This window comes from Elgaria multicarinata, chromosome 11 (assembly GCF_023053635.1).
Source record: "Elgaria multicarinata webbii isolate HBS135686 ecotype San Diego chromosome 11, rElgMul1.1.pri, whole genome shotgun sequence".
NCBI classification, from domain to species: Eukaryota; Metazoa; Chordata; class Lepidosauria; order Squamata; family Anguidae; genus Elgaria; species Elgaria multicarinata.
Genome location: NC_086181.1, coordinates 30,886,682 through 30,898,773, shown reverse-complemented (window position 1 = coordinate 30,898,773; position 12,092 = coordinate 30,886,682). Strand labels below are relative to the sequence as shown.

The 12,092-nt window shown below is 48.0% G+C and overlaps 1 protein-coding gene across 1 annotated transcript in view; it reads left to right on the top strand.

The window, feature by feature from the left end:
- Positions 1 to 1,079, top strand: part of LMTK3 (lemur tyrosine kinase 3) — a 33,574-nt gene extending 32,495 nt beyond the window's left edge. Inside the window, exon 15 of the mRNA XM_063136519.1 lies at positions 1,038 to 1,079. Within this exon, the coding sequence (XP_062992589.1) occupies positions 1,038 to 1,054 (17 nt within the window). The 3' untranslated portion in view covers positions 1,055 to 1,079. The remainder of the gene's footprint in view (positions 1 to 1,037) is intronic.
- Positions 1,080 to 12,092: the final 11,013 nt, after the last annotated feature.

The window sequence follows — 12,092 nt, the reverse complement described above, 5'->3', positions numbered from 1 at the left end:
AAAAGAAGCATCACCTGGATGGGATGGGGGGATCACAGCAGGTGTGCAGAGGAAATTAATTTAACCCTTTCCTCCCCTGCTTGGGTCCCGAGGAAAATTCCTTTCCTGAAGCTGATGTTTGCATTGGACAGAAATCCTCCCCCTGGCATCAAAGGGGCGGGGGGAGAAATCCACACACACACACACAAAGCAAAGAGCAGATTCAGAGAAGGTCTTTTCCTCAGCACTGTAGAATTATTTGTTTATTTATTTATTTATATAGCACCAACAACGTACTTGGTGCTGTACAAAATATACAAATAAAACAGCGATACCCTGCCTAGAGGCTTGCAACCTAAAATGACATTAAAACATATGAAGGGTGGGTGAAGGGGTTCACAAAGCAGAAATAAAGGAATAATCATAGTAATAAGAACAGTAAATCAAGCTAAAATACCAAAAGCTATTGAAAAGAAATGAGTTTTCAAATGCGTTTTAAAACCTACAATGGGACTCGTGGTACGTAGTTGCTCTGGAAGAGCATTCCAAGCAAACGGGGCAGCCGGGGAGAATGGGCGAAGCCGGGCAAGAGAGATGGAGACTCTTGGGCGGGAGAGCAACATAACTCTTGAAGGACGGAGGGTACGAGGGGGATGGTAGAGTGAAATGAGAGAGGAAAGATAAGAAGGTGCAAGACCATGACATGCTTTGAATGTCAGCAAAAGAAGCTTATACCTATATGGGATCAGAAGCCAATGAAGAGGTTTCATCACAGGAGAAACATGGTCAAAACGACGAGCCAAGAAAATAATCTTGGCTGCAGAATGGTGGTGAGAGACCAAAGAGGAGAAGGGGAGAAAAGGGTTACATTCCCCCTCCGCTCCTGCTACTCAGCCCCTTGTCCCCATCTAATGCTCCTTGAGGTTTATTTTTTAAAACTCTTGTACTTTCGGTGCAAAGGTTTAGCCCTCAAAGTGCTTTCAAGCAGTGAATGAGCCATCCAGAAACAGAGTGAGCTGCTCAGTTCAAAGAAGTTTCTCTTCTCTTCTCCCTTCCAGGCCCGATTGAGAACTGAGAGACGAAGTAGCAGCCGGACAACGCCTCCTCCTTGTCGTCTCAACGTTCAGGGACCAATGCCCAGTCATCCAGTTGACTTGCCGATGCCGGGATGCCACCCACCGGTTCCTGGGGCGGGTGGATGGACCGATGCGTTTGTGTGTGCGTGCATGGTGTGGGGCCATTGCTGCGAACTGGGGCCTGACCTATACAGACTTCCGCCCTCCCTCTCCTGCCAACCAACATGCCCCCACTTGGGGAAGGCAGTGGAGCTGGGGCGGCATGGAACTTTTTGTACGAACCATCACAGGCCACTAAGTGATGAGGACGGCACCTCCTCCATTTTAGGGCCCCCTGCCCAGCACTGGCTTTTGAATGTATAACCCTTGTCCCCTCCCAGCCTCCCTCCTGCTCTCTGGTATGTCCCTTATAAGGACCCTCTGTGCCAAATTGAGAGGGTGGGGGTGGGGCGGGGCGGGGCGGGACGGAACGGAGTCTCCTGGAAGTTGCCTTTGACTGCTCATGAGGCCTCTGCATCTCCCCGAATCTCATCAGCTGCAATCCCGGAATGTGGAATATGGCTGCCATTTTAAGCCGCTTTTGTGCCAAATGGAACTGAATAAGGGCTGGTGACTCTCCCCTTTTCACCAGCATTATCAAAAGAAGAAAAGACCATTGATTCAAACCTTGGACGGGATTTCATCGGCACGATGGAACAACTCCATCAGACCCACCACCTTGGAATAACCGGGGGGATGGTCAGACTCGACAAGACGAGTGGTGAGATTGGGTTGGATGTAGGAAGCCCTTTATCTGGTCCCGGAGGAATGATCCATAAGTATCATTTCTCAAAAGCGACCTGTGCAAGTCGGCATTCTTTGATTGGTACATGAAGCGATATCTGAGTATGCTGAATTGGTCAGACCACCAGTTTGGCCACGGAACAAGCAGCCGGTGGCGAGCAATAGCAGTGCCCTCCATGTTATCCTGGCTGGTTGGTGTGTGTCATCCTTTGGAAAATCATCTCTGGTTCATACGAAGCACTGATAGAGCTGGCTGGCTTTTCTTCAGATTGGCCTGGCCTTCCCAATCCCCCCCACTGGTTTATATTGGGAGGTTAATAAAGGTGTCTGGGTCCCGCTAGGGTACAATTGAAATGAAGAGGATTTCCAGGGACTGGGCTAGCCACTGATCAATTGTGCCAAAAGCACTGGGTGAGGACAAGCGGGTGCTATCGGGGAGCTCAGAGGTGTAGAGAGTCAATTTGCGTCATCCACTCTGTGCATCTTGATTCGATGAAACTTGTTCACTCTTGCTCTCTGCTTGCGGTACATTCAGAACGCAGGAACGCCGATGTCGGGGATTAGGTGGGCTCATCTTGGGGCGGGGGGGGGGGGCAAATGGATGCGTGAACTTGCTGCAAGGGCCCTTCCAGCAGGGGACAGAGCGGGGATTAGAACGGATGGCCCCCCTGAGCCCTCCTGGGATTGATTTCTTTAGAAAACATTCATTGGACTGTGAATGGCATGATTGCTGGCTCGTGTTGGGCTTACGATGGAAGCCGTCAGCTATGAGTGGGGTTGGAGTCCTTGCATATAAGGACTCAATACATGGTCCATTTACCTCCTGGGGCATGGGTCGGTTTAGTGTGTGCACCATTCCTTTCCCCCCACCCCAAGGAAAATATTTGTGCCTAGCTAATACAGAAACGAAGACAGACATACCTAGGCCCATATTTGATATGTTCAGCCCTGAAAGGCTGGAGAGACGGTGAAGCAAACTGAACAGATGCACTTGACAGACCGGAGAACTGTTTTGCTTACGAGCAGGAGCTGAGAGGCAGGAAAGGCGGCTGCCGCCATCTGGCGACTGCTGGGTTTATAGAGCCAGGTGGAATCCCATTGTCCCCCAGTGTCACCTGACCTAGAAGATGCAACAGTGCACTCCTAGCTATCTGCAGTGGCTAAGTGCACCAGAGTTCAGGCTAAGAGCTGCCCCTTCTGGCAAGTTGTCAGGGTAGCAAGGAGAAGAAGGCCCTTCATTTTGGCCATCAGAGTCCTCAACTTTAAGACTCCTGGTGCTTTAACCAGTGAATCCTTCCCTGAAACCATTAAGGATAGCTGCCTGATCAGTGTCCCATCTTGTGCCATCCAACACGTTGAGTATTACACATTCTGTTAAGAGTGATATGCTGGCTTACTGGAAGGAACCACTTGGGAGCCAAAAGCTTGCAGCATCCATCTCCCAGACCTTCACTGCTTGTCCTGGTGCCCCCCTGCACTAGTAATGCTAGAGGTTGCAAACCACCTTGCTTCTGGCCCTGATGTCATGAGCAGGGCCATGTTGGCCCTGTCTCCTATTCCAGTCTTCACGCCTCATGTGTCAACTGTCTGTGCCTCCCTCAGGAGACCTGCTATCCACTGTGAGAACCCATGGCTTGAGGGAGGATGCCCCCTACCTGAGGCATTCTCCCACAAAATGGCCTTCCCGAAGGCATCATCTTCATAGCTTCCAACTGCTTTCAGCTTTCGCAGGAAGAAGAGAGCCCTATATAGGCATCCAAAGAGCATTCGTGAGCATAAAGTGTAGAAGGGTGGGTGGGTGAGTGGGTGTGGGGAGTGTCCTCCACCCTCAACCCTAATGTCCCAGTGTGTGTTGAGTCCAACCCCCACCCCTCACATGTTGGGCATGAAGTTCTGAAGGGGAATTCTTCATGTGATCAGTTCCATGCGCTTAGAATCCTTCCCAGAATTGGGAACCACTCAACGTGTGGCAGTCAGGAGTGGAGCCTGCACATGTGGTGGCATGAGGAGTAGGGCTGACAATGCGTTGCCCTCCTCTCCCCTTCCCACTTTATGCCCACATTGGCATCCCAGATCAGAGCAATGTTCCTGTGCTAGCATGGCATTAGGCTCCCCATGTTCGTCCAATGTCTGTAGGCATTTCGGCTTACGTAGATTCCCTGCCTGCCAAGACGAAAATGGTGTCACAGACTCCATGATAATGGCTACCACGTTTTGTTTCAGATCACTTCTTCGTAAATTCTGAGGGGAGCAAGAGATTGGGTGCCGGATTAATAACCCCCTGCTCCTGCTGGACTGCATAGATACCAAGAAGGAAAGGGAGGGTATCTTTTGCCAAATTTATATAAGTGTAAAAAATATAACCCCGCAAAAAAAAGGAAAGGGGATGAATTAAACACAAAAACGCACATTCAACTGTTCTTCTATATGGGCGATTTCACAGAGGTTGAAAGGAAACCTGGGTGGGTGGGTAAAAAGGTAGGGAATGTGAATAATAGGCCGGGGAAAGATGTTTCTGGGCTGATGTGTGTTGTGGGGAGTGGCTGACCGGAGGTGTTACTGAGGGTTGGATGTAGGGGTGATGATACATTATTGGAAGGGTTGTGAGAAGGAAGATGTAGGGGTGGGAAGAGTATTTAAAGATCAGAACTTTAAAAAAACCCCACAACCTTCCAAATTCTGCAATGATAATAAATTGTGCATATTTGCATATAATGGATTAATTTGTGTAATTTGACATTGGAGAAGCCTGGGGTTTCTCCAAATTCTGGGAATGGGTGTGGAAGGGAGTACAAGGACTAGGGGTGTGGAAGGGGAAATGACTTTTTCAGATTTGGAAGGAGGAGGGAAACTGGAGCGTTGGGGAAGGGGCAGCTGTGTAGTGGAATTTATAGGGTGACCAACTGTCAGGATTTTCCTGGATTTAACCTGGTTTTTGTTCTATCCTGGGTGTCAGGGGAATTTTCTGTAATTTTCTATAATATCCAGGAATGACACACTTTCCCCTTTAAGGCAGCCATTAGGCAGCTTTCCTACCCTCCCCCCCGGGTGTCCTTTTTTTTGGTTTCCCAAATATGGTCACCCTAGTGTTACCCAGTTTCTTGACTTTTGAAAGCGTTCAGGTCCTTTCCAGCCTAACAAGTGCTAAAATGGGGTGCAGAACAATATTAGGGTGAGGGGCCCTCAGTGGGCCAGATGATGTCATATCTCCCACACACACACACATCCTTGCCCTTTTTAGTCTTGCTCTGAGCTGGAAGAAGTATGGAGTTCTATGCTGGTCCCAGTTTGGAGAAAGGCCCTGGGCAACACTGGGAGACATGGCTGCTCCTCCTCCCATTGCTGACGGAGTCTCTGGCTTCATGGGGCACCTTATAATGTGACTTAGGCAGCATCAGGCAAAGGGCCTGCCTTTCCCTGCACCAGCTGAGTCCCTGGTTTTACCTGGCTCTCAGCATCACTGCGTGAAGCGACTCAGCCAGGACCAGAAAAGGTGGCTGCTCTTCCCAGTGCTGGCTGGGTCCCTCGTCACCGACATCCCTGCTGTTATCTCCAATTTGAAATAGCAACGGGGATTCCCCTGTGTGTTGCCTTCCCTCTGCAGAGTGGCTGCAAGGGGATCTCCATTCTTATTTACAATCGCTGCAGGGATTCTTCCAGGTGGTGGGATTTGGAAGCCAAGCCCTGCTGCCTGGAGGGACCCCAGGAGGCAACAGAGCCTAGGTTGGGGGACTTGGCAGGCCGAATGAGGCCCACGGGCTGGGGGATGTTGCTTCCCTATTTTAAAGCTTTCCTTGTTAATTAGTGAGATCAGAAATATGTTTTCTCTAAAAAACAAAAGCAAGCATCTTTATTGCCACCAAGCTGCTGTTCGAATCAACAGGGTGCTTCCAGACAGGCGGTTTCTGGCAGTATCAGTCGAAAGATACTGTGCAGCTCTTCCATCTCTCCCTGACCACACCCAACAAATTTTCTGTGGAAAAAGATGGAAGTGGTAGTAGGAAAACACAGCAAGGTTACAACTGGAAGAGGACATCTGAACTTCCTCTCGTAAAATTCCACAAATTGGGCAGGGCGGATGTGCATTAAAAAGCCTCGCCTGGAAACACCTCTGGATCCTGCAGTTTGTCACTCCCTGCCGCCACCCCCATTCTGGATTTGTAGACCCGCTTGGGTGAGGCATGGAAAGCTACTGGTGCATAGGGGCGAAAAGTGCAATTGGTGTGGAAAAGCTCTTCACCTCTATACAAACACCTCCCATGACTTGGGTTGACCTCACCTGGAAGACTTTCACAAAGGCATCCCAGCCAATCAAAAGGCTAGTCTGGGGACCAATCAGGGTGCAGAGAGACCCTATAAGTGGCAAGGCAAGGCAGGCAGAGGGAGGGTGCTGCCAGGCCTTCAGTCTTGCCAAATTACCGGTTGGACCTGAAGGACCTTGGCTGTGGGCCTGTCAGGGGCTGGGGCCCACAGTCATACTCAAGCCCCATGTCAGGGGCTTGAGCAGGGGGTTGGACTCGATGGCCTTGTAGGCCCCTTCCAACTCTGCTATTCTATGATTCTAAGAGGCCTGATGGGAGTGGCGGAAGAACTGTTGGAAGGAGCTGAAGTTTCTCCAAGGCCAAGAGAAGTCATGGCAGCTGGGTCAATGCCACTAGTACCAGGCACATCTTAAAGATGTAGTGCAACCTATCCCAATTTGATGTCCTTCAGATGTGTTGGATTACAAATCCCATCACCCTACTCATTGGTCATGCTGGCTGGGGTTTATGAGAGTTGTAGTCCAAAACATCTAGAGGGCACCGGGGTTGAGGAAAGCTGGTTTAGCGTGTACATACAGTGAGCCATGGCTCAGTTAGAAAACACATACTTTCCAGGTAAAAAGCCCTAAATTCTAAAAGACTCAATCCCTGACACCTACAGGTAGGACTCTTATTTGAATGGACCAATGATTTGATTCAGCATAAGGAGGTTGAGCATGCTGGAAATATATGCAGTTGCTCTACTACACCACGGGCTCACAACCTGTGGCCCTTTGACACGTCCAACGTAGCCCGTGAAGCCAATGGGACTCCACTCACTTCTCCCCACAGGTGGGATTGGGGGAAATGCTATTGCCAGGACAGCAATCTTTCTGGGGATTGCTGTGAGATGGGAAGAGGGCGCAGTCTCTCCCAACCTCCAGTGACCCTGCATCTGAGACTGCGATTTCCCTGCAGCGAGGATTGAAGAGAAACAGCAACGTTGGTGGTGATCACGGGGGGATGGGAGGGGCTGTGAACTCTACCCCCTACAGTCTCTAGATCTCGGTGGGTGGGGAGGTTTAAACTCCCCATCCCTGTATGCCGAGGAAACGTGTGTGTGTGTATACACGCATGGGTATGCACACGTGTGCCCCCTCCCAGGCAATACCAGATGCAGACCTCAGGACCAAAAAAGTTGTGCACCCCTGAACTACACACATACCTTGAGACCATGCTGCAGGAAGCTGGAGCTAATCCCAGCTCTGCCATGGTATTTTTCTGCAAGTAGACACAGAGTGGATTAAATGCATGCATGCATCCCCCACCTTGTACGTTACGGAATACAAGGACCGGCTCTCTAACTCGGTGGCAGAGCACACACTTCACATGCAGGTCTCAAGGCTCAAGTCCTGGCACCTCCAGGTAAAAGGTGTAGGTAGCAGATGGTGGGGAACGACCCTTTTTCTACCTGAGATCCTGGAGAGGTGGTGCCCATCAATTCTGGTCTAGACAGACGAATAATCTGGCCAGGTATAAAGTAGCTTCCTAAGTGAACATATGCTAAATTATTGTCATTTCTGCTTCAATTGAAAAAGACCCAAACTCTTGTGTCATTTGTTGTAATGCCACCAGAGGCAGCTCTCTATTTGGCGCGAATAGGACGGTGACCCTCTGCCCCACCCACTTGTGGCAGAGAAATCCCCCCACAACCAGATACGTTTGCTCCAATACACGGCATACAGTTGCCAATTGCCACACGCGATCAACTCCTGACCATCTCAGTAGAATGAGTATCTGTCCTGCCCTCCGTCCCACCACCAGCCACTGGGACGCCACACTGCATCTTACCTCTGCAAGCCTTGACCTAACTGTCCTGAGATTTGGTACAGTGAGTTGCTACAATTCCATATCCAGATAAGAAATCCTAGACAGGTATAGCTTTATATTAAACTTTATTAATATTAGAATTAGGAATTATTAACAGGGAGATATATACAGAGCTAATGAGACTCCCCCACACCTCCACAGATACTTGCACACACATATCCTTATACAATGATGCTTCTTACACTTACACACACACACCACAATCATCTTGTACTGTCCAGCCAAGAAGTGATGAGAATTTTCCTACTTCAAGGGTGTTAAGAAGACTCTCTTTCTTCACCATTTAGAAGGACAACACAGATACCCTGCTGAAGTGTGTGCACCATGGTAAGTTAGCATTTGGTGACTGGTTGTCTGCATACACCCATTTTTGTGCACACAAATATGCCAACAGAAAAAAGCAGGATGGTTTTTTTTCCACTGGGGGTGCAGATCATAAGCAAGCCAAAATGGAATTTCAATTAAAAAACCCCACCAGAATTCTGATTTGTTTTGATGCGTTACAATCAAATGATCACTGCCCCCACTGGGACTTCAAGGCTGAACATCCTAAAGTCAGAAATTCCCATCATTTCCACATTCAATCCTGGAATTTTAAAACTTTGAACTCTTAGATATGAAATGCTGCCATTTGAATTCAAACTTCAGGCTTTCAAGTGGAAATATGCAGGATGCAAAAACTGTCCAGAATAGTTTCAGCTGAAATAAGCACAGACAAGAAACACACACACACAACAAAAATGTGGTGATGGGGGGTCATTTCTCTCTAGCAAAGGGCAGGAAACACAAAAATAACACATATTTCTTTTAGTATGCCCCTAAGGCTGAAATCCTATATCCACTTGCCTGGGAGTGAGCCCCACTGAACTCAATGGGGCTTTTGTCTGAGTAGGTAGGTAGGATCGTGCTGGTAAGTACGGTAAAATTAGGCGTTTGCTGTTAATAAGGCACACGTCCCCAGCTGCAGAGGTTTAAGATATATATTACATTCGGCGGTCACGATCTGCTGCAAAAAACCATGTGGCTGTTTCTTTCACAGAGACCATTTGCAATTGTATTTCCACACTGAAATTCCGCATTCAATACTTCCCCCCCCCCCCCCCCGCACCTCCTGCCCAAGAACAAAAATGGGCATTCCATATTTGGCTGTCCAGAATTCAACAACAAATTGTTCCAACAAAGTAGTGTCAGATGTTTAGTCTGGAGAAGAGAAGATTGAGGGGAGACATGATAGCACTCTTCAAATACTTGAAAGGTTGTCACACAGAGGAAGGCCAGGATCTCTTCTCGGTCCTCCCAGAGTGCAGGACATGGAATAATGGGCTCAGGTTACAGGAAGCCAGATTCCGGCTGGACATCAGGAAAAACTTCCTGACTGTTAGAGCAGTACTACAATGGAACCAACTACCCAGGGAGGTATTGGGCTCTCTAGAGGCATTCAAGAGGCAGCTGGACAGGGATGCTTTAAGGTAGATTCCTGCAATGACCGGTGGGTTGGACTCGATGACCTTGTAGGCCCCTTCCAACTCTGCTATTCTATGATTCTATGTCCACCAAGGCCTCTCTCTGATTCACAGCAGCTTCAGACATTACACAGAAATGGAGAGGGAAAATACAGACATGTTGCAGACCTGTACCCCAATGTCCCAAGTGGGAGCTGGAGTAATGCCTGCCCCCCCACCGCTCCCGTTAGATGTGTGAGCTGCCCCCCCCCAATCTGGAGCACACACATCTTGTTACAGAGGAAATGAGCAAAGTTTCAGCTTTGGATGTTATACCGGAAACATAAACAGAAGATGCAAATGCTGTTAGCCTTTCCTTCTTCTTAAACCCCTTCTGCATACCATCAGTGTGGCCACCTTCTACTGAAATGCCACCTTTGCCTCATCAAATGCATGCAATTTTTCCACCCTCTCCAAATCCAATGCTGATCTCAAATGCTGGATTTCAAAAATGTGCCGTGCAAATGCAGATCAACAACCATTCCTTTACATCAACTCTGGCTTGATCCATGGGTAGTGCTCTCTTAACACCCAAAGTCCACTGTGGCTAATAATTGTCCATTCAGTCCAGCCTGAATCTTCAGGAAAAAAGCGGGGACATCAGATTTTGGTATGGAAGGGGGCTCAGCCAATATTGCGAAGTAAAGAAAACAAGGGGATGAAGAGAGATAGGGTGCTTACAGGTGGGCACTTCTTAGCATTACCAAGCAAAAGACACTGCAATTTTTCCATCTTTCCTCCTTAACAGATGTTTTTCTGGTAAGTAGAAAAAAATGGAAGAAATGGCAGGAAAATACAGGAGGGTTACAAAAATGAAGACATCATCTGCTCTTTCCCATAACATTCCATGGATGAGGCAGGGCAATGCACAATAAAAGCTTCATCTGAAAGAATTCTTGCATGGCTGAAATGTTGGGGTTGTCCTCCTGCATCGGCAAGCTCTGTCCACAGGACCAAGGAAACCCAGGCTGTATCAACCCATGCCCTTCCACACTGCTGTGACTTGTTCCAAGGCCAGTGTTTCGCTACGGCGTTGGGAGCGTCACCAAAAGTAACAAGCCTGTGCATAACTGCTTATCTCACGGTGCAAGAGCAGTGAGTCATGAATCATGGATCTTTCCAGAAGCTGTCACTACTTTTTACAACTCAACCCAATCTCCCGAACCTGAAAATGAACCCGAGATCAAAGCAAGTTCAACCTGGCCCTGTCTGGGATTCTGTAATGGCACACCTGTGCCTGCAGGGGGCAGCACCACAAGACTTAAACTAGCGGAATCTTATAATAAATGTTTTCTTCTTCAGATAGACCTTCCGCAGCTGAATTACTCTGTTTTGGTTTGGACCAAAAACGCCTGCACTTTGGGCCCCCAAGGTAAGAATACTGTTGTGGTGGTGGTTACACACTCCAGCAACTGAAATTAAACAAACAGACCCAATTCTTTTTAAGTTTCTCAACTGTGTCGCTCTAATTTACTACCTCCTGAAAAGCTCAGGAGTCCTGACTCCTTGCTTCTCTTTGTACATCACACTATGCTACTTGAGGACCTTGGCAAAATCTCCAAATTTCTTATAATCCGCCATATATCCTAGTGTAATTATGGTTAAATATACTACACAAATTAATATAAATTACAAAATGAAAGGAAAATTTGCAGCCTGTGTTTCATGAGATGGCTATTAGAGGGATGAATATTGTTTTTCATTAAAATAACTCAACGTCTGGTTGAAGAGGAGTCAAAACCCACTAGCTACGTGGAACACCTCAGTGTGGTTCATGGACTGCCCAGCAGCCCATAGGCAAGTGTTCAATGGACCACTATACTTTCAGAGAATCCAAGAATCATACATTCCAGCTCCTTTTTAACAAACCACACTCCATCACGCCCTGTCACAGATGGTAACTAAGGGCAAGTGGACACATGCATGCCATCACTCAATGAAAGTGAGGGCAAGTAATGGCATGCATATGTAAAACAGCCAGTACTGATCAAATGCCAACAGAGTTTTCATATCACTTGCAATCATCTACTTTTCAATGGAGGCTGTTCACACATTCGGCCCCGTCACCAACGGTTGCTTCACACGGGTACGTTTATCACTTGATGATTCCAGTATGAAGTCAGGACTTTCATGTATTAATAGGCTAATACAAATCTAACACCGCATCGCTCCAAAGGCAATGCTTTCCAGTGGAGTCATTTCACACCGTCAGCAGCCACGCAGTGTATTATGCCTGTGTGAACCAAGACTTGCATGTTGAGCAACCGAGTGATGAAATACCAAGTGGAACTTGTGTGAATCGGCCTCGGAGTCAGCTTTTCTGGACTTCCCAAATCCTCTTTACACAGATTGCCTCTCTCTTCTCACTCCAAAAACCTCTCTCGCCTGTTCTCAATCCTGACATCAAGTCCTACACTATAAGGGTAGATTGGGGTGACTTGCTATTATCAGCCCACAGGAGACCTATTTCCCTACAAGAGCTCTTGTCCTTCCTTGCATGATCATTGCTTCTCAGAGATACGATGACTACCCTACCACAAGATGAAAGAAAACCAGGCTGTCATGTGATAAGTGCAGCCCTCAAGCAAGTCACTTGGCCATCGGACCCCAATCCAGAGAAA